General features: G+C 45.4%; 1 protein-coding gene across 1 annotated transcript; it reads right to left on the reverse strand.

Moving 5' to 3' along the window:
• Positions 1-5,634: 5,634 nt before the first annotated feature.
• On the reverse strand, positions 5,635-15,704 carry rhbg (Rh family B glycoprotein). The gene is made up of 10 exons (XM_060064600.1): positions 15,230-15,704; positions 11,983-12,169; positions 11,347-11,497; positions 10,959-11,106; positions 10,282-10,448; positions 8,823-8,960; positions 8,334-8,467; positions 7,886-8,007; positions 7,506-7,579; positions 5,635-6,741 (listed from the first exon to the last, which is right to left on the reverse strand). The coding sequence occupies exons 1-10, from the start codon at positions 15,681-15,683 to the stop codon at positions 6,664-6,666; spliced, it is 1,653 nt and encodes a 550-aa protein (XP_059920583.1). The 5' UTR covers positions 15,684-15,704; the 3' UTR covers positions 5,635-6,663.
• Positions 15,705-23,429: the final 7,725 nt, after the last annotated feature.

Below are 23,429 nucleotides of genomic sequence, written 5' to 3' on the forward strand. Positions count from 1 at the left end.
TTGTGTTTTATGAAGTGAAAGAAATGACAAATAAACAAGCATATTCATCGTAAGGATGAATAAGTAAGTGCATTGCTCTCTCTCTCTCTCTCTCTCTCTCTCTCTCTCTCTCTCTCTCTCTCTCTCTCTCTCTCTCTCTCTGTCTGTCATGCATCTTTCTCTCTTCTTCCATCTCTCTCTCTCAATCTCTCCCTCTCTTTCACTAATCTTGCTTTCTCCACATACACCCACTCTGTCACACACCTACACTCACACACACACTCACACACACAGTCACACACACACACACACACACACACACACACACACACACACACACACACACACACACACACACACACACACACACACACACACACACACACACACACACACGCGCACACACACACACACCAACACACACCCCCACAGGCCATTCAAAGGGTCTTACACAAGGGGAATTGCCGTGCATCAGGCATCAGTGATGGAGGTGGTGGTGATTGGGAGGGTTGGGGGTGAGGGGAGGGTTGGGGGTGAGGGGAGGGTTGGGGGTGAGGGGAGGGACTGGGGGTTGGGGGGGGCTGTTCCGTTCCTGCAGGAAAGTGTTGTTCCTTGTTGCCTTCATGCAAATTGGCAGCCGATGAAGGTTCTGCAGGAGCACCACAAAGAGGGCTTGTGGAAGCGGGCGTGCAGGAGAATGGCCGAGGTTAGGAGGGGTTATGGGAGCGGAGAGGGACAAAATTCCCATCAGGGGTACGGGCGCGGTGCCGTCACGTCGCCGTCTCTCGCTGACCCCCTTTCTCCACCTCCTTTCATCCCTCCTCTTCCTCACATCCATGACCCGGTTATTCATTTGGTGGAGATTAGTGGCTCGTTAATTAACGCATGCCCACCCCCCAGCCTCCGCCTCCCCCCACCTCCACCTCCACCTCCTCCCTACCCTCCGTCCCCACCTCCTCTCTCTCATCTCTCCCTCCCCTCCCTCATTCGATTGTATCATCGTCAGTCTTTCATCCTTCACTCTCTTGCGGCTGATGAGGATGAAGTAATGAGAACAGCCCCCGTCACTTCCCCCCGCCACGAACCCCCCCAAACCATCAGTACCACCCATCCCTACCCCGCCCCCCCCTCCCTATGCTCTCATATGCAGATCAGACGCTTTGCTCGCTTACCAACTCGTTATCCGGTTAGAAACAGTTGAATCTACTCATTATTTTAAACAAGTGTGCTTCCTCTCTTCACCTCTCTCTTTCTCCCCCTTTCATTCTCTCTTGCACTCTGTCTCTCTCTATCTCTCTCTACGTCTCTCTACCTCTCTCTTTTAGCCTCTCTCTCTCTCTCTCTCTCTCTCTCTCTCTCTCTCTCTCTCTCTCTCTCTCTCTCTCTCTCTCTCTCTCTCTCTCTCTCTCTCTCTCTCTCTCTCTCTCCATGCAGTCCTTCTGAGATACCAGCCATATTAATACATTTAAGTACAAGCCAATTCCCGCGGGTCTTGAGATCTGCATGTTTAATGACAGCCAGTCTGAGTGGGAGAACCATGGCTCGCAGCAATAGGACAGCAGGCTGTGTACACTGTGTGTTGCACTGGTGTTCCTCGGCATTGGCCTGTCATGTGACCGCCTTATGTTGGGAGATATGGTTATGGGAATTATCCCCATGAGGCCAGGAAGGAAAATAACGCTGATGCGCTTACTGTCTTTCCCTCTCTCTCTCTTTCTCTCTCTCTGCCATTATCGCTCTCTCTCCATCTATCCCTTACTCTCTCTCTCTTTCTACACGAGCCATCTAAATAATGTGGGTCAAATCCATATCTTCAACCAACGCCAACATATCTCTGCTATAACTGTGGTAACTCACTTCAACATCCCACACAACTGCTATACCTGAAATCAGTATCTCCCTATATCTCTCTTATATCTTATCTCCTATTGCTTTCTTCTATAACTTTGTTTTATTATATCTATGTGCAATATCGTTCTACTATAACTCCTTTCTATAACTCTTTATCTATCGCTATATCTTTCTCCTGTATAAATGATTATTATTTCTATCATACCTCTCCCTGTGTAATTCTTTATCTATCCGCTATAGCTAACTCTCTACCATGACTCTTATATAGACTCAACTTAACAAATCTATAACTCTTTACTTTAACGTTCCCTAACGGAGGCCCACAGAGGAACCCCCATACTAACTAGATCAGTATATCTGACCACTTCTGTGGTCATGGATGAACTTGGATGTAGAATACTAAGAATATTGACTTCCCCAGGTTGTAGTCCCGTGTGATTTCCCCGGCCGTAGTCCCACGTGACTCCTCCAGGCCCTAGTCACAGGGACCCCCCCCCCCCCCCCCCCCCCCCCATAGCACTGCCCTCCTTTAAGGCCCTCAACGCGGACCCCTGCCGAGTTACCCGCTCCTTCAATGGACACACTCAATTAACAGGCCATGAAGCCTTGACCTTTGACCTCCCAAACCCATCCTCTCTGCCCCAGGGGTCATGTACCCCCACAATACTCCCCCCCACTTCCCCCCATCCCCACCACTAGCCCCACCACCACCTAACCCTAACCCTAGGGAGATAAGATATGATAGGAGAGAGGAGAGAGGAGAGGAGAGAGGAGAGAGGAGAGAGGAGGAGAGAGCAGAGAGGAGATGGAAGAGGGGAGAGAGGAGAGAGGAGAAGAGAGGAGAGAGGAGAGGGGAGGAGAGAGGAGAGGGAAGAGGGGAGAGAGGAGAGGAGAGGAGAGGGGAGGGGAGAGAGGTGTGGGGAGAGGGGAGAGAGGAGAGAGGAGAGGGGGAGAGAGGAGAGTGGAGAGTGGAGAGGGGAGAGAGGAGAGAGGAGAGGGGAAAGAGGAATGGAGAAGAGAGAGGAGAAGAGTGCAGAGGGATGGTCAGTGCTTTGCCTCCCCCTGTGGTGTCACCCCCCCCCCCCCCTCTCCCCTCCCCTCCTCTGATCCCTCATAGGAAGTGGGTGATGAATGTCTTTGTTAGTTGTTCCATCGTGTAATGGCTCTAGTGGGAGGCCTTGTCAGGACACAGGGGGCCAAGCCAGGGGACCCCTCTCTCACGCACACACACACACACACACACACACACACACACACACACACACACACACACACACACACACACACACACACACACACACACACACACACACACACACACACACACACACACACACACACACACACGACCTGTGACATACCATGTCACAGTGGTCATTCAACCATCTGGGGTGATTATGATTTCTTTAGATGTTGTTAAATAGGAAAGCCTATTTGTTCTATTTAAGGGGGTGTAAAAATGTCATTAAACACAGAGTCCCCATGAGTCCCTAGTGTCCTAGTCCGCTTGTGAAGGACATAGACGTGTTTCCTTCATATGAAGGAAAACCTACGAGGGAGTTACACTACCCTTCCTCAAAAGAGAATAATGTCACCCATCGAAAAGTTTATGTTAAGAGCTCACCAACACCATTTGATTTTAGATACATTTTTAGCACCTATTCATCAAGCCAATTGGAAATCAAAAATGAACTGGAAGGTTTTGAAAACAAATGTGCAAATTGGTCACGCGATATGGTTATGAAAACAATGCAGTAAAAGATAATGTCAAAGGACATTCAATGACCTGAATGTGGACTGGACATGGCTTTAGACTAAGCTAGAGAAAACCCATGCTAAAATATAAAGATAACACACCGCCTACTGGTAGTAAGATAACACTACGCCTACTGGTAGTAAATATGTTGACTCCCTTCAGAGCTCCTTCCTGTGAGGGCACCACATGGCAGGGAGAGGGCCAGGTGTTGGGAGCTGGCCTCACTTCTCCTTCACACTCATCGGTTGGAAACAAGAAAAAGGGGACATTTGTGGGGACCGAAAGGAGAACTGATGCTACTCTAGTTGACACACACACACACACACACACACACACACACACACACACACACACACACACACACACACACACACACACACACACACACACACACACACACACACAGCCAAGTAAAGTGTCCTCTTCATTTGAAAAACTTCCTGGCTTTAGCTTTCCCCCCACCTCTTCTGACCCACCTCATTCTCCTCTGCCACCCCCCTCTTCCGCTCCTCCTCCTCCTCCTCCACCTCCCCCTCCCCCTCCCCCGGACCCGGCTTTTTCAAATTCTTCTTCCTTCAATAAAACTTACAAATCTGTGTTTTAGACAGAATCGAAAGCCAGACCAAAACAAAACCAGAGTGTCAGAAAAAGTGACACATCTCATCGCATGCACATCTCACTTAACATCCCTTTTAAAGGGAGACGGACACAAATGTGGTTATGCATAAAGTTGTCACGAGGTGAGCAGTCATTTCTTCCCCGGCCGCTCACATAAAGACGGTGTGAGCGATGTGTCAAGTAGGCCGCGCGGTGGTATTATCAGGCCCATTATGTCCTGTGTGGGACTGCAGGCAGGGAGCTCCCCCAGGGCCGGCCCGGGTCCACTGGGAGCCTATTAACCCATTATGTAGCCCTCCAGAACAGTGTTAAGCACCATCACTCCAGCCCCCAGGGCCCAGCCACGGGGGGGCTCAGCTGCCTGGAACCAGCCACCACTACCAGCGTGGTTAAAAAAAAATCCCCTTTCCCATGCCTTGCTCACAGGCTCAAGGCAGGCAGAGTGATGGGGCTCATGAGAAATACACAATGACTTTTGTTAATGCGGTCTTGGGACTGTGGTTAGGGTTGTGTTAAGTTATAGTGTCCTAATAAGGATTTCTTTTTTTCCATATTGAAGTTATTTAAATGAAGTTAATAAAAACAACCCAATAAACATAGCTATTAGGCGACTGTAAAAGCGCCATTAAAAAGCATAGGTCTCGTTTTCCCCCCCAGATAAACAGTTCTGTCTAAGTAAAAGCCCCCAGAACTTGCTCTGTAGCCTGCAATCTACCGCTATAATGTAATTACTGCCATTAAACTTTATTACGAGGGAATATTTTGGACATAGGCGGTGATGCAAAATGAAATAGTTCTGTCATTTCGACACATATGCGCTCGGAAAACGCGTAGTGTATCGCACCTTTTATTTTTAAAACAACAAGATCCGTCACTTTCGACGCGCTCATATACCACCACATACGCGCTCACGTTTCTGGAAGTCGAAGACAATTGAATAATTACCATAATCATAACCATTATTTTTTTCTCCCTTGCATTCTAATTAGCCCTCTGAAGCTCAATTAAGCTCTCCAGTATTAGGGGCCTTTTCAGTAAACAGCTGTCCACCTGTCTCTTCGGTCATGGGAAAAGAGAGCGGAGCCTGTTCTCGCCGAGGTTCCGTCACGAGAGCAGGGGAGAATTATGAGGGACGCCGAGGGCCCCGCCTCGCCCCCCACCCCCCACCCCCACCTCCGAGGAGACCCTATCTAACAAGGACACCCGCTTGCTCGTCCCATTTGATCCGCGAAAGTGAAACTGTTAATTACGCAGAGAGGGAAGACAAAAAAATACCATCTGGACTTGATTCGTCAAAACGCCAGAAGTGTTAGGCAAAAAATATATATATATTGACTTCCGTAATTTTTGTAGGCCTAAGCCGTGACTAAATTGAATTAGCCAATTAAAAAAACGAAAATCATGGAGTATGTGAAAAACAAGAGGCACAATTGGTTTATAAACATTTATTTTTCCATTTTCCCAAACTTTAAAAAATATGTGACTCCCCACAGATAGGCCTACCGAAAATAGATTATTACAAAACACTCACAGTAATCACATTTGATGATGTCTGACATCATGTAGAAACGTAAGCAATGGTTGTAATTGTCTTTTTTTTTTCAGGCCATAGTATGAACATTACATAGAGGACAACAATAAAAACCTAATAGCTTAGAAAATACATTGAAACATACAAATTTGATTTTTTTTTTGTTTACTACACCTGAGGTGTTTAATTGGATATACTTTTGTATCCGTTATAAAAATTAATGATGAAAAGGGTCGTACCTAATGAAGGGAAGTTGCTGGCCACTGTGTATTATCTTTTTCGTCTTTGGTAACATTTATTCTCTATCCAATTTGACTTGGCTTGAGTCTTGCCAGTAATCTTGCCAAGATCCGTTTCATGGAATGTAGTTAAAATAAGAGTGATGCTGAGGGAATACGGCCAACTATCGAAATCGTCAGCAAGTTAATCATCACATTTCCAAATGGGACTCTGCAAATCATCCTCTTCACCACATATTAACAGACGCACCATGTAAAATAGCTGCAGGGCGACCTCTAGTGGTAGATAGAAGGCACTTGAATGTCACTGCACAAATAGGTTCGCAAAACCCATGATGCACTTCACAACCTAGAGTTTCGTTATTGCTCGATATGAAACACACCAACACGTCATTAACTGTATCTACAAGTAGGCACACATAAGAAAAACATGCATAGCTAAACAAGTTTGTATCTAGATACAACTTCTGTATTGTGATTTGAAGATTGTCAACATATGGACAAATGTCTACGTGTGCGTTCAAAGATAACCTGACCAACATCCCATTATACAATCTACAAGGAATGTTGCTTGGATATATTAAGATCTCTTACAGTGTGTGTGTGTGTGTGAGTGTGAGTGTGAGTGTGAGTGTGAGTGTGAGTGTGAGTGTGTGTGGGTGTGGGTGTGGGTGTGTGTGTGTGTGTGTTTAACTATTGAGCTTCTCAACTTCTTCGGCCCTCACGGTGGTCAGCTGGTCATCATGTGTCTCTTCCTCCCCAGGAACCTTTGAGCAAGAACGGGCAAAGAAAACGTCCCATATAATTCCAGACAATTAATATTGCAAGTCATTTACATTAAATACTAATATTTGATTTTTAATACTCAGTATTCTGTACTGTGCTAAAATTTGCACAGTACAGAATACTCAATCATCATGATCAAGTTACCTTTGGGCAAATTGACGCGCAGGAGAGAATTCAAATTTAATCGATAAAATCATGAAATTCTCAAATTATTTGGCCCTTGGGCGAAATGCTAGATATTTGTGAATCGGGGAAATGGTTTGGTGAGGCCTTGAAAGGCTTCGGATAAACAAGGCTGAACAGAAAATGGGAAACTTATTCCACCTTGTGGTCGAGCCTAGTAAGACAACTGCTGACATTCCACAAGCGGTTATTGTCGCAAGAGCCCCCTCTTTGGGTTGTATGATAAACTGCTACCATTTCTCTTCAACCGTTACTAACTTCCTTTACTTGTAGTTAATATTGTTAAGAAAGTCACTGAATGAGCATAATGTTAATATCTATCTATCTAATATCTATATCTATATATGTTATGCAGCCAATATATTAGGCTTATATAATTAAAAAATTATAGATGCCTGCACATTATAGCATTATTTGGGAATAATTGTCATCAGTAACACATCAGTGAATTATAGTGTGAATCCTAAGACGTTACCCAAAAGTAATCGACCCATTTAGGATTCTGTTGCTAAACAACAGGCTAAAACACATTATCAGCATCTCTTCGATAAGATGAACCCACCTCCCAGTAGATGCTGTCTTCATAGCAGATGGTGTCTGAAGGAGAGCCGTAGATGGGCAGCTTCAGAATGAACCCTGCATAGATACAACCCGTTTCAACTGCTGATACAAAATAACTCTACTAGTAGTCACTGGACAGAAAAACAATGTAAAAAGGTTTTAGTAATAAGTCTCTGAAAGTGCATTTACATTCCAAACAGTACTCCAGTATATAAACATCGATGCAACAATGACCCCATTTTAAACAGAAGAGCAAGAACACACTGTGAAATAAATGTACAGCCACACATCGAAACGCCCATCGGTTGAACTTCACTTCAAATGTTCCCCACGCCGAGTATTGATCCAACGTAATGAGGAGCATATGGGCCCCGTACTCACCAACGATGAGGCCCCCAACGAGGGCCATGCCCAGGGTGACCAGCAGGGAGATGGCCTGGAGGCCACCCTGTTTGAAGCTATCTCTCGCCTGACTGGCCACATCGGGGAAAACGTCCTTCATGCTGCAACACACATTCACATTTGCAAATTTCCTTCTCAAGTTGGATGACGTTTGACCAGGAGGATATCTAAGCAAAAACTCCTAACCAAGTGGAGAAGAGCCCCTTTATTCAGTACGGTGACACATTTCTAACCTGGCTGGAGACAAATGAACCTATCCCTATGTACAGCATCCCCTGAATAGGCCTTCCCCCAAACTGTACTAGAGTGTGTATTGACAGGCGACTAGTTTTCCTGTACACTGGGTGGGTATGAGGACATTAGATGAGCCTTTCCTCCTCCTACTCCTCCTCCTTCCTGATTAGCGGTGGGGGCGTGGCAAACTCACCCGCCGCCATAGATCTCGGTGGTCGCGGCGGCAGCGGTGACAGCGCCGACGATGGCGCCCAGAATCCCGGGCATGCCGTGGAGGTTATGAACGCCACACGTGTCCTGAATCTTCAGCTTACTCTCCAGGATCGGCTGCGATAGGGAAAGTAAGCAGGAAGTGGCGTTTAGATGGTCTCACAGTACAAAGGGTGACAGTGTGCTAACGTATGAATACTGTTGGTTTGCATGGCAGCATCACAACAAGTGAGAGTGATTTTCAGGAACCGACAGCTCCACACAAACCACAGTGACCAATGTCAGGGTGGAGCGGTTTGAAGCAATTTCCCTTATGGAACATTATCAGTCCCTATTGTCAACACTCCATAACATTTGTAACATATGCAACCACGACCATTTCAAACCGGAGTCCCGTGCTGTATATCAGGTCACCCCGTCCCTGTGACCTTATAAAGACACACCAAACCCGACTGAAACGTTGGCTGCTTACCGACAGGTACTTGAACCCGAGCACGGAAATGATTCCCGCCAGGAAACCCACAATCATGGAGCCGAACGGTGTCAGCATCATCTCACCCGCGGTTCCTATGGCAACGCCACCAGCCAAGGCAGCGTTTTGGATGTGGACCTGAAGGAACAAGGTAATATTGGAGCGGAGACCGAGAGTCAATTGTTGAATATCTTATTGCCAGAATACAATGTAAAATATATGTTAATATTAGAGACACAGTAAGCAAATAAGAGACAGAGAGATGGACAGAGAGACAAAGACAATGCAAGAGTGCTCGTTCTTTAGCATTTACAATTTATTTTCAAACTGGAAACTATAGGCCTTATTCACCTAGCGGCCATCTTGGTTCTAGGATGGAACTGAATACTTTAAGAACAAAGATGTCCACCGGGCGAAGAAGGCCCATTGAGACATCGGTAGATGTAGAACACAGCTGCCGTTCTGAACTAAGATGGCCGTGATTAAGGAAGTAGATATAGATCCACCAAGGGCAGCAGGTTCAATGCGTCACATGAACGTGGACACCACCTGCATCCTCTGAACAATAGCTGGGGTTGATGTGCGATAAGACTGAGTGGGGCTGGGGAGACGGAATGCATCATGTGACATAAGGGAGTCATTGACAAACCCCCTTCACAGGTTAGTTGATGTGATCAATTGATTAGGCACTGACGGCAGGTCGGTGGTAGTCGCTCAAAGCAATCACTGTCCTTATTCTGTCACCTGCTTACGTTTCACCCCACCCTCTCTTCCTTGCCCCCCCCCCCCTCCCCACCCTGGGGCTCGATCACTATCATTGCAGGAAAATTCCATTTTGAACTCAAAATGATTGACAGTTCTAGATGCCGGGGCTACGGCAGTGATGACATTCCAACTTATACCATGCGAGTAATGATTCATAGGAACAGGGGAGGATCCAGTGTACGATATCATGACTGCTGCGGCTCTTTGACCAGGCTCAGAATGGTTCATAGACTGATCTCCACTGAATGCTGTAGCTGTCTGCTACTGCTTATGTCACTTTGTGGAGATTACGAACTTCGTACCTTTGACTACCACTTATAAAGGACAACTTACTCCTACCAAGTGCTTTACTACCAATTACTTTAATGTTTAATTTAAACTCCTCAAGCTACTATTCCCTCTTTCAAGCTGTAGCCTATATAAACTCTATAATGTGTTGGGTAGAAGAGTCTAGTACAAACCACAAAAAAATGGTTCAATATGTTACAATTTGTCACTCTTAATAAATGTTTCCCTTCTGCTTAATAACCAAACTCTGAAGTAGGTTTCACATGATGTCACGCATATTCCAAGCCGCCATTTCAGTGCTATTCTAACATTACAACGCACATTTTTGGTCAAGAACTACAAAAAGGGGTTTCTTGGAACTCCAGCTCTCAGGAGTTCCAAGGCACCCGGATCTCCGTGTGCTCACCATGTCGAGCTTGCCGTCATGCGCGGTGAGGGCCGACATGCCGAAGGTGGCCAGCGTGCACGAGGCCAGGGAGTAGTAGGTGTTCATGGCGGTGCGGTGCTGGTCGTCCCCGTGGGCCGTCACCGCAGAGTTGAAGCTGGGCCAGAACATCCACAGGAAGAGGGTGCCTGGGGGTCAGACCGTACCAGTCACACTCAGTTTGGATTTCAGCTTGAGAAAAACAAACTTGATTGTCAGACAATCCATCATTGAGCCTTATTTATTTTTTAACACCGTAGAACATTGATTTTTGAGTTTGTGCGGGGGACTTATGCATTTTGGGGATATTTATTGTGTAATGTCAAATCTATTTAGATAATTGAAAAGGATAAAGTCACCTCCTTATATTATGTATATCTCAGCTACTCTTAACTCCCTGAATCCTTACTTGAACGAAAAGAATAAGATAATTTAAGCTGAAATCAGAAAACAGAATGAGTTCAATTTCTAGTTTCCTCCAGAACTGCAGTAGTCCCTGCCTATGCTTTAAAAACAACTGCACAATTTACGTGAACGCGTCTGCCAAGTGGGTATTGATTGCAGTCCTACAAGCCTACCCTAGAAGACCCCTCCCTCCAACCCAGCTGAAAATGAGACCTATGGAGCCCCTGCACCGACTTTACGTAAACCAGATTTACCGATCATGGCGAACAGGTCAGAGTGGTAGACGGAGGAGTTCCTTTTTTGGCTCTTGTCGAGGTTGGGTCGGTACAGCACCCGGGTCACCACCAGACCGAAGTACGCCCCGAACGTGTGAATGGTCATGGAGCCACCGGCGTCTCGGGCCTGGAGGGTAGGAACAGAGGTTTTAACACTTTTGGGAAAAACCCGAGGGACAAGTACGCCACATTTATCGACTGGAATTTGTTGGGGAAAATGTGCATGGAAAACAATAAAGTCTTGAAAGCTAGTTCTGTCTCATAATACCTGAAAGAAGTATAGTACTTTTAGAACAGACCAAGCCTACATTGAAGATTTTTGTAGATGAATTTTCTTATTATGAATAATAACCAAAATGTTACGTACCCCCAGCAGGCTGAGTAGGATATACTCGTTGATAGCAAACAGGGTGACCTCAAACATGGCCATGACAAGCAGCTGGACCGGGCTAGTCTTCCCCAAGACCGCCCCGAAGGAGATCAGCACCGCACCCGTGCAGAAGTCTGCATTGATCATACTGGACCGGACAGAACCAGGTGAGCCATACGGCTTTAAACACAAGTTAAAGTGTACAGTACAGTAACACTGTAGTACTGCATGGCATGGACTAGGCAAGAGAATTTGGAGAGGATAAAATGAAAGTGTGCTGGTGCGAGTGAGACAGAGTAAGATAATACTGTGCCAGGTATGGATGAGAGGGTGTGTGCATGAGAATTTGTTGACGTGACAAAATCCCGTTGCCAGCAGAATATCAGACAAGGAAAGTTGTGTCAAATAAAAACTGTAAATCTCTGCCAAACTCCCCCGAGTGGTTCATGTGCTGCCACACCCACATTGGATTGTCTACTTTATATTTCATAAAACAAGCACACACACACACACACACACACACACACACACACACACACACACACACACACACACACACACACACACACACACACACACACACACACACACACACACACACACACACACACACACACACACACACACACACACCTCTCCACTCCGATGTGGATCTTGCCGCCGTGAAAGCCGTGGAAGAAGCCCTGCATGAGCGTGGCCCATTGCAGAGAAAAGGCGGCGATGAGGAAGTTGAAGCCCACGCTGCTGAAGCCATAGCGCTGCAGGAAGGTCATCAGGAAGCCGAAGCCGACGAAGATCATCACGTGCACATCCTGGAAACCTGGTGAGCAAACACACAATAAAAAGGTTTGCATCAAAACGGTACAGCGTTTAGGTCCCCTAATTACACCGATTCTGATACAAGGCAGCTTGGAGGGATTTCTGATCCATGTTATTACGAGCATGTAGGGGTTACGGGGACTTGCCTACAGTCCCTGTAAGTCCCCGGATGCCTACAGGTAGACTGTGGACAATGGGGGATCTAACCTTCTACTCTTTAGCTGGTGGTAGAATACCCTACACATCCTGTGCTCAATTTTAACTACATTTCCTCAGTTAATGTTAAGTTTTTGTCTTTATAAATTCCGTATTCCTCTCTATTACACTCAATCAAAAGATCAAAGCCTTTAAGGAGTTTGGTCCTCATCAAATCACAAACCACCCTCAGAGGGTCATAAATGGGTCCATGCAGAGGCACTCAGAGTGTCTGGACCTGACCCAGACAGCTCCTTAGTGGGGGGGGGGTATTTAAGGAACAGGCACCCAGGACAGGTATGGTTGATACAGAACAACAGCTAAAAGGATTAAGATCAAGCCTGCTCAGGAAAAACAAAACTATCGCTACTGCATCTACCACTCCAAAATAAGATGACTCATGCATTGTAAGTTGAGTGCTGTCAATTTCTTCCAACTGCAAGAAACGCTTAAGTATTACACATTTAGGATTGTGCAAAGTTTGTACAGATCCACAGTTTTACAAAAGGACACTTTCTTAGCTAGGAATTATTTTTTGATGCTGTCCTCCCCTGTCAACATAACACAAACGGATTGGTCTTCCTACTGCCCTTCTGCCAAACCTGCTGCACAACATATCATTGTGCGGAGACTAGCGTTGTCATGGTGATGACCACTGTCATGGGGAGGGGGGAGGGGGGGGTCCCTGTTGGGCAGTGTGACCTAGATGCACATCTCGCCATCCTGTCCAGGAAACCAGCTCACCGCGATGGGAACGAGTGATGTGATGAGAGTTCATCGCAAAAATGCAAGTTCGATCGTGTTGACTTTGCCATCGTCCAAAGCTGAAAATCCAGTCCTGTACCACAGACATCTATCAGCTCAGTGCACTAGCAAACAAAACTATGAAGTGGCCTATATTTTCTTAGGCTTTATTTTCTCAAGTTGTGGCTGCTCTACATGATACTTTCTATATTTGCATCCATCACACAATGTGGGAATCATCCCCCCCCCCCCCCCCCCCCCCCAAGTTGTTATAATAATCTTATCTCATACAGGAACGTTGCCTGCCACCTACAAACAGAGCAGTTCCGCTGATGAACACCTAAAAGAAAAACAGCAATGTCTCACCTCTTCCCAGGAACACATGCATTAAGGGGACAAGGGTGAACCTTCATGGGCTTAGTTGGGTAAACAAGATGCTCTGAATCGTGGGATAACACAGCAGAAGACTGTTTCTTAATCATCGTCTCACCTCAACTCTGCTTCCTGCTGTTTACCTGACCCTGCACTGCTACGGGTGTCATAAATTGGCGTCTCAGGTGCCAGCAGCACATTTAGAGAATTAAAAAGGGGACGAAGATTTGGACGAATGTTCCTTGAACTTCTTAAGGACTACTTTCCAGCCCGAAGCAGATACCTCCAGAGCTCAAAGTACTTTGTTCTTTGTTTTGAGTGGTGATGAAGAAACCGGCCAACCATACATTGCCATCATTTTAAACAAGCTTGCAATTGAAGCGTTAACAGCCACATCAATATTGCGGGGTGGTGCAGCTCTCCCTTAGTCAACAGACTGAAGTCAAAGTTTTATGGATGTTATTAGGTCAAACGAGTGTGTGCGCATGCCAATATGTAGCATACAATGTCAAAGTGTGTCAGAGATTCTGCAGTAGCTCCATAGCCCCACCCATCTCCTAATGAACCTTTCACGTGTTCTCAGACGCTGCTGAAGAACCCCCCAGAGCGTTACCCCTAGGCCCTAAATACCTGAAAAGAGACCAGATCTGTCTTCATAAGAGAGGGAAAAAAGGCTGCGTTCCAACAGGTCGGGTTGGACAAACGCCAAAGTTGAGATCCTGTTAACTCAAAGCCAGACGCACACGCACACACACACACACACACACACACACACACACACACACACACACACACACACACACACACACACACACACACACACACACACACACACACACACACTCCAAGCAGCATCTATTGCCAATAGGGGAACCTGATTTTCTGATTTTCTCTCAGAACAGTAGGGTCACCAGAGAATTCAACACAGAATTATAATAATTAAAGTTAAAGAAGTGTTTCCAATTAGCATAACAGACACATTTTTGCTATGCAGGTGAGGAAGAGCTTAAAATCTTTCTACTGGTGAGGGCTAATCGGCTGTCATGTGTTTCACTGTGCCAACAAAACTAAAAACCTGTTTAGGCCTACGCCATAGCAGTAAGTAATGATGGGGAAAACATTTCCCCTAAGCGTTGGGAACATCGGTGGACCAGAAGAACTCTTTGTGATCCAATCACAAGGAACAATGGCTCCTCAGTAAGCCAGCCCTGTCCCATTAGGAACCTGTTTGGAGACTTTAAATGTGCTCCACCATGTTACCAACCTCCACTGTTAGACACTGATTGATGAGCGGGAATTGATGTAACAACTGAACTAGCAGAATGTTATCTTTTGTGTCTTGCAACATTAGAGCTATAAGAAGAATTTGTCAATGACCTTGGATTGCTTTGAGTTTCTATGCAATTTCCTCAAATGGAGAAAAAGCACCCAGAACTTGAGTTCGGCCTCTAGGTTATAGACTTTCAAAATAGGGCTCAAAACTCTTCTGCGATAGCATATATTATAAAACATAATTTTATGATTTTCCTGTAAATGTACTTTTTTTAATGTGGTTCCTGCCTAGGTTTAGCACTTTATTTATGGGCTCGGTGCAACATCCTAAAAAAAGATTGACTTTGTGACCAAAAAAGTCAAACTCAACTCAAAATATTCAAGTAAACAAACACGTAAAAACAACACATTTTCAGAACGTGGCCTTTGGAGCCGCCACTCCCTCCCAGGTGACCTTTGACCCTTCCTCTGCACTCACTTGGGTAGCGATAGTAGAAGTCGTTCTCGTAGTCGGACTGGTTGCCCTTGTGCCACAGCTTAGCGTCTGTGTCGTGGTTGTACTGCACCAGCACGCCGAAGAGGATGATGAGGATGATCTGCAGGACCAGGCAGATCGCCGGCAGCTTGACCCGCATGTTGGTGGCCGCGCCGGACATGTCGGCTATGGCTATGGGACTGTCGCCGTGGGAAACTTCTTCTTTTAAAGCCTGGCTGGAAGAGTTCAAGGGAGAGAGGGAGAGAAAAGGAGAGAGAGAAAGAAAACAAAAAGATCTAATCCTACGGAACACTCCTCCACACACGCACACACAGCACAACGGAACTATCTCTTCAAGCCGTCCCTTTGCTCCCTCTCTCCCTCGCAGTGCAGAGGAACGGGACCAAGAGCTGTGTGGGTTGCAGAGAGAAACCTGCAGACAGACCAACAAGTTCATTCAACTTGTTTTGTTTTTGTGACTAGCCGGACCACACCCACCAACCGGGGCCTCTGCCACCAATTAGATTTGCGGCTGTCGTAACTCCTCCCCAATCTTTACCACCCCGACCACCTCCCCCCCATAGTGTTAAGGGGGTGTGTGACCACACCTGAGCTGAATAAGTAATCTCACCTAGACATTTGTGTTTTGAGAACATATGACTTTTTTGGACCTTGTATACATTTTTTTCAACATGAATTGGTGCACGTTCATCTGCTTTTTTTTTTTTAAGTGTCTCCACAAACATGCAGTAATTCGTGAAATGGTCTCCACAAAACATGCAGCTATTCGTGAAATGGTCTCCACAAAACATGCAGCTATTCGTGAAATGGTACTGCATGAGGTTCATGTTCAGGTTGTGAACCACTGGATTCATTCCACTCATATTCATATGAATTTCCTCTGCAGTAATAATAATAAGCTAAGTTAACTGGGGGAAATTCTACGAGCAAGTTTTGTACACTATTCAGCCAACGGGCTTGCTTTAATTGTAAACAATATATTGTGTAGCCTACTTACCCCATGATTGCACAGTACAGCCAAAAGACAAGGGTCCCTTTGCAGTCTGCAGCCCAAAATATTTGGAAAAGGTTGCTCCTTGCACGTCTCTATTCATAGTTTATGGAACTGATGAGGATACCCACCTGTGTCGAATAGTAAAAACAATTACGTCCTATTCCATCGATTGAAGACGTTATCAAGAGACAACCGCGGTGCTAAGGGAATCCATATGCACACCAAATAAAACTATATAATTATCAAATGGCGGGTCTTATGGGCATGGGTCTGAAGAAGTTAAACTATTCCTGTTTAAGGATATCCATTCCAACCTCGGGAAGTTATATTTTTCACCAGGTATGCCAGGTTTGACCACGTTTACATAGTTTATCTTTGCACCTCGACGGTCGTTTACCTTATGATTTCGACTCCCTTCACGTCTTTCCTTGACCACGTGACGTCGCTAGCGTTTAAAACCAAGATGGCCGCTAGGTGAAAAAGGCCCATCAGTTTGAAACAAATACAGACAGTAGAAACAAAGACACAACGCCATTGTATTGACGTTTGTGTCTCTGCTTCACTATAACAGATAGCGATAGTCGATAGCATCACTCCATTCTGCTATCGCCAGTGTCATCAGTAGCGACTGCGCCCACGGTAACAGGACGACACACATGATGACAGGAATGCTGTTATGATTTTGGGGAATCTTAAACATGACCACTGGAGACCACTGGCGTCAACGCTGTCCAAAACATTTGAATCAAAAGTGTGGTGCTTTATTTTAATTTTTCATCTGAGCAGAGGTTTGGAAATAGGTGTGTGTATATAGGCCTACGTGTTTTTCAATATTTTGTCACACAATGTGACACGAGGGAGCTCATATTGTTGCGCCTTATGATTGCGTCCTATTTTCTTCCTAGTGGATTGCTGCATCAAAATGATACTAATAAAAAATCAATAAAAAAAAATCAATAAACCAACACCTGATATGCACTATTCATCAAAGTCAAAACATAACAGTACAAAGTAGCCACTTATGAAACCCAAGTAACTGCACCTGAAAATTCCTATCCTACAGAGGAGAGCCTGTCTGCTCTGATTATGAGGCCAATTTGTTTGCATTTATAGAATACCTTTGCCGCGCCAATAGTCCATGTGACGGTGGGCACGTGGGTCACTCATCAACAGGTCTAGTCAGTCGTAAAATCTAGCCGACATTCTTTACAAGCCAACAGGTCAACCTGCAAGAACAAAGACTCTGCATTTCATCTGTAAGAGATAGCACTCTCGGGCAGGTGCTCAAATACCTGCAATTAGTGGGTATGGTGTCACATACAGTCACGTGTGGTTGTGAAGGCTTCCCTACAAAAGCATTTTTGAATCATAGAATGAATGGCTTCTCCATCTCTATCCTTCTCTTCTCTAGAGTTCTCCATCGTTAACCTCCTCAATCTCTTAAATTCTCCATCTCCCAGCCCAACCTCCACCCCCACAACCAACAGGCATTCCAGTCACCCAGGTGTGTGCATGTGTGTGTGTGTGTGTGTGTGTGTGTGTGTGTGTGTGTGTGTGTGTGTGTGTGTGTGTGTGTGTGTGTGTGTGTGTGTGTGTGAACAACTTTCCAGTTCTTGTCACACCATCAGATTGGCTCCTGGGGCCCATAGATAACCCAATCTCCTCCATCAGTAAGGTAGAGGAGATAGAGCCACATGAAGAGCCTGTTGTGGGCGTGCACTGGATGTGTGGGTGTAAGTAGTAGAAGTGCGTGTACGCGTGAGCATGTGTGAGTAGCAGTGGGTGAGTGTATATGTGTATGTGTGTTAGTACTGTGTACGTGTGTGTTAAGGTATGGCTTCGCAGAGGCACACACATCAGAGGTTTCTGATCAGATGCAGATAAACGCAAGATGCGACACGTTAGTTACACAATGCTGGGGTCCTGAGGGGGTGTCTGGCCATACACGTTCACTCTGCGTCTCAAGTGTCAAACGTTCCCCCTTTAGCAAGGAGCTGGCCGATCAAGTTATTGACAGATTAATGATCTGAAAAAATTAAGTAACCTTATCTCTCAAAGCCCCAAACACATTGTGCACTTATTGTGCACAATGAGTACAGATACGGTATGTGCGTCCCTGAGTGTGTCTCCTTGTGATGTGTTTGTGCGTGTGCGTGCGTACATGTGTGTGTGTGTGTGTGCGCATGTGTGATCTTCACAAATTCCATGGGGTTCAGCGGCATGAACCCTGTTCCCCTGTTATGTTGAACGTCAAACTGGCAGCCACCAGGGGCTAATCTGATCTACTCAGCAGTTCATCCATCGGGGTCAGGACCAAAGGGTTAAAAATGGGCTGCAGCAATAAACTGGAAGATGAAACACACGCCTGTACTGCATGACATACTTAGACACCAAGGATTTGGGGATATTGACATGATGCATGAATAAAACCAGAGTATTACAATCTGATTACAAAGCTCTACAAGACACATAGCCTGAGAGGGAATCTGTTCCTCTCAGACACCTGTTTAGGACAGATGGCTCTGATTCCAACCACCCAGGCGAGATGCTCATATTGGAGTATATTTCCTTTTTGATCTTCAATACCCTTCTGCCTTTGGAGCTGAGGCATGGCCCTCTGATGTTGGCTATTATGTTTTCTTTGAAATAGCTATTACAGCTGAAACTGTTGATCTCCTAGAACTCTGGATTTGGACCTCCAGCACAGCAGCGATAAGGCTTGCTGGAGCGTTTAAAATTTTAATTTGCTTAAAACTGATGTGTCGAATATTAATGGACCTTTAAATGTTATGGCATTTTGCAGACGTTTTCGTCCAAAGCGACTTACACACATTCACACACCGATGGCAGTTTCACCAATGAAAGGCCAGAAGAAACTCGTCAGGAGCAGTTAGGATTAGGTGTCTTGCTCAGGCACACCTGCATGCAACCTTGTAACCTGCTCTACCTCTTGAGATACAGATGCAGGATCGCTGTGCTTAATAACTTCTGTGAAAAAAACAAATCCGGGATAGGATAAAGCGGCATCAAGAATATTCCAAAATTCTCACAAAAATGAATTATGAAGAATTGACCTGCACCACCTGTACCTGACCAGGCTGACTGATGGCCTAGATGGCCTAGTGTGGCCTAGTGTGAGTGCACCCTGGGTGCACGCACACTAGGCCATCTGGCCGTGGCCGTGGCCGTTTTCACACCTAACCGTGCTCAAATCGGCCAGTGTGACTGTGGCCAGTCTGGCCAGGCCATCTTGGCCACTTGGGAGAGGTGTGCTGCTACGGTACGGGCCGCTACGGTACAGATGCTAATGAGCCGACACGCGCAGTCGCGCACACGCACGGCTACGCAACCTGAGCTGGATGACGTATAGTCCATGCGACGACCATGGACATAATAAAGGCGACGAGCCTTCTTTCCCATTAAACGGTAAACATAAATCCAAATAAGCAACAGACTCAGCAAAGTGCGAACTGTGTTCTCTGTGTTGTTGTCCATTGTTGTTAAAACTCTGACTGGCGGACGCTTGGTGATGACGTGTTACGACGTGATGACGTATGTAGTGTACAAGAGCCTACCGTCGGCCAGATGGCCTAGTGTGAATGCAGGCCAGAGCACAATGGGGCCAGTTCAGCACGGTTAGGTGTGAAAATGGCCAACGGCCACGGCCAGATGGCCTAGTGTGAGTGCACCTGAGAGGGCAGACAAGGTCTGCATGAATAAAGCCCATCCACTTTCTGTGGAGCTCCAGCCACTCTCTTCTGGTTGGAGGTATAGACACCATAAAATCAGAACCAACCAAGCAAAAATTGTATTCCCATGGCAATAACTCAATTAAAGAAAAACGTGTGAGCCATGGGGAGTTCGGCAAAAAACATGGACTACTAGGGCATGTGATATATATGGATACATAGGGGATGTCCACTTTACCACTATTGTTGTTGTAATTGTTAGTGTGCAGTTATTGACATGCCCTTTGGACTTTAATGTTGTTTATGATGCCTATTATGGATGATATTATGGATGATCTGGGACTGTATGTACTGTGCTTAACCACCAATCGACATTCCTAAATCTAAGTTTTGGATTAAAAAAACATGGTAACATAAAACAACATTTAGTAAAAATGTATGAATAAAAAGGGCAGATACTTCATATGTGTTTTCACCAGTTAATCCGTTGACAGTCTAATCATAACAACAGAATTGATCAACATACCGGATTTCATCACTCTTCTCAAGGGATTAAGTAAGACAATTATAGCTCTAATGTCCCTTTAGATTGAAGATATAAAATATCATATTTTTATAGCTTTAACTTTTTCTAGGGGATCCTTTCATTTCAATGTTGCTCTTCTACTACAAACTCCCTGTCTAAACCTTGGAAGACATTCAATAGGAGATTGCTCTACATTGTGTCTGATTAATGGCTGCACTAGAGAAACCGCAAGCTGTGCTGTGACATCAAAAATAATAATAATTGTACAAACGCCATTTACCACCATTATATATACACATACTGTATATTGTATTATATAGATACATATTGTTTCAGAGTCCTGTGTGTGTTAATGCTGAGGCCAATCAAACCAAATGTTTCAAATGATTAGAAACAAACAGGATGAGCGAAGGAGGAAGTATTTGCATAGAGTAGTAAGTAGTAGTTTTGTGTGTTTAGACAATTCCATAGGTTCCTCAGGCTTCTGTAAGACAGGCAGGCAATCAACCTCAACGGTTCATTTCACAACATGATATATAGTGTTTTCTTACCAGCACACCATGTGAGGTCGACGAAAGAAGAAGGACGCATTCCAGGGAGGGTTGAAAGTTCAAATCGAGCTCAATTCAGAATCCTAGAAAAAATAAATATCATAAACACTTGCAGTGGCATGTAAGGGGCCCTAACTGCCCGCATGCACCCGTCAGGGGGGGAAGAGGAATGTCTGGGTGGACAGGAGGTACAGACAGGGGATAGGGGGTTGAGGGGGGGGGGACCCTTTTCAAGCTGTCAGCCATACCTGCTTTTAAAAAGCCTGAAAGGGTGATCGCTCTCTCACAGCGCTGAAAACCTGCCTGTCTGTCCACGGGGGAGCTCTGGGAGACGGATGCTAAGAGCCAGTGAGAAACAGGCTGGGGGGGGGGGGGGGGGGGGGGAATGGTGGTGGGAGAGGGGTTTTGACTTTGTGCTTTAAAAAAAAAGCTGACTGACTGAGAGCCTGAAGGCGCCTGCCTTTGGCAGTGACCGTGTTTGTGACCTTGGCTGGTGTGTGTGAATGTGTAGTATTCAGGTTTTTTTCTCCCAATGTTTTCACTCCCAGAGTTCTGCACCAGCGCCATGCTAACTGACGCCCCGTCAGGGCAATACCGTCAGGACAAACCGGCTCAGCCATTCACACCTTTCATCCTCAGGATGAAAGGTGTGACACACACACACACACACACACACACACACACGCACACACACACACACACACACACACACACACACACACACACACACACACACACACACACACACACACACACACACACACACACACACACACACACACACATTCAGTCACTCGCTCGACTGAAACCAAATGCTACAGGCTTTCAGGCATCGCAGAGGAAGGGCTGCCTGAAAGTCGGCTGCATTGTCAAGACTTGCCATTTTTAGGACTTTTTTGTTCAGTTTTCGATAAGGAAGATATTTATTATCCCACATCGGCGATTGGTTTCAGTACTTTTGATTTGGTAAACATGTGTACCCATACAACGGCTAAAACTACTTTTTTTACGACTGTCAGTTAGTAGAAACACTTCTCATCTCATGGGGACAGTAGGAGAATAACCGGTTGTAGGTTTGATGTTATCTTAAAACGTAACTCATACCAATTGACACTTAATGCTCAGGCAGTTATTATTCATTAGTCAACTGTAATGAATCCATTAAAAACTTTGATGAGGCCATTAGTCATAGCAACTGCTAAAACTTGAAACCATATTGACACAAAGAGAACCCAGAACGATGCACTAGGTGGTGATGTTTAAGCGCTTCATTGAACGACGTCCATGTTTCTTTATTTGTTTGAACTGTGGTTGACCCTGAGAAACAAATGCATTGCGCCAAATAAATAGGAAACACCAAAAACAAACCTCGATAGATTGCTTATCTAAACAACACCATACTTAGGAAATTAAGCATGAATGAGGGCAAAATGCCCCGAAAGTGTATAGATTAAACAGAAAATGTATGTAGGCATGCAATTATATTATGTTTTTGAAATATGTGGATCCTGTTGCCTTGGGCCCCCACTGCAGCTGACTTACAGTTGCAGCCCAAGATTTGACTACCATTTGCGTTCATGTTCTATTTAATTTGCGTGTAGGTGTGTTCAGTATCTGACTGTTTACAGTGCGTTTGTGAGTTTATTTTTGTGTGTGTGTGTGTGAATGTGTGTGTTAGCCTGTTATTCATTGCAGGGCCAGAGAGGCTATTGCTCTAACAATGCAAGCCCTTGTATCTGGTGTGTGTGTGTGTGTGTAGGGCCTGGAGGATGCTGCTAGGCGCCGTCACACGACTTCCTGTCCCCCTGGTCCCCATGTCGTGGGGGTCAGGAACACAGATGGCTGAATGCGCTCCACAGTCTTCTCTGGAAACAGCCCAGTCGCAAAGGTCATCGCACACACTGCCCCTTGTTGTCCCCGGAGACCAGCGATGGCGCATCAGTGTACAATATTTGTTTAGCTTGATGCGCTATCTGAACTCGATATGCTAGCTTACCTCAAAAGGCTATTGGAGCTTGATACGCTAGTTTTGCTCAATTCGGTAGTTGAGCTTGATATGCAAGTTCAGCTCGGTATGCTAGTTTTGCTCGATATGCTAGACTAGTTCAATTCACTAAGACACCGTACAGGTCAACTGTTTATCAACTGTTAACATTTAACGGCATAACAGTTTGATATAATGCATATTTCAGCCCGGTTACATTTACTTCAAAATTCTCCTTCCATTATTTCTTCCTTTTTTGCAGATATTGTGTAACGTCAATTTATCTAATGTACTCTACTCTACTCATTAAAGGTCTTTTTGTCCTTTTCTCGATTTTAAAATGCAGGGGGACACGAGATGCCAAAATAAAGCCAGTCTGTCTGATGGCCATTAACATCAGGAACAGAACGGCCAACAGAACAGCCCATTTAGAGAGAG

The sequence above is a fragment of the Gadus macrocephalus genome, chromosome 11 (genome assembly GCF_031168955.1).
Source record: "Gadus macrocephalus chromosome 11, ASM3116895v1".
Classification (NCBI taxonomy): domain Eukaryota; kingdom Metazoa; phylum Chordata; class Actinopteri; order Gadiformes; family Gadidae; genus Gadus; species Gadus macrocephalus.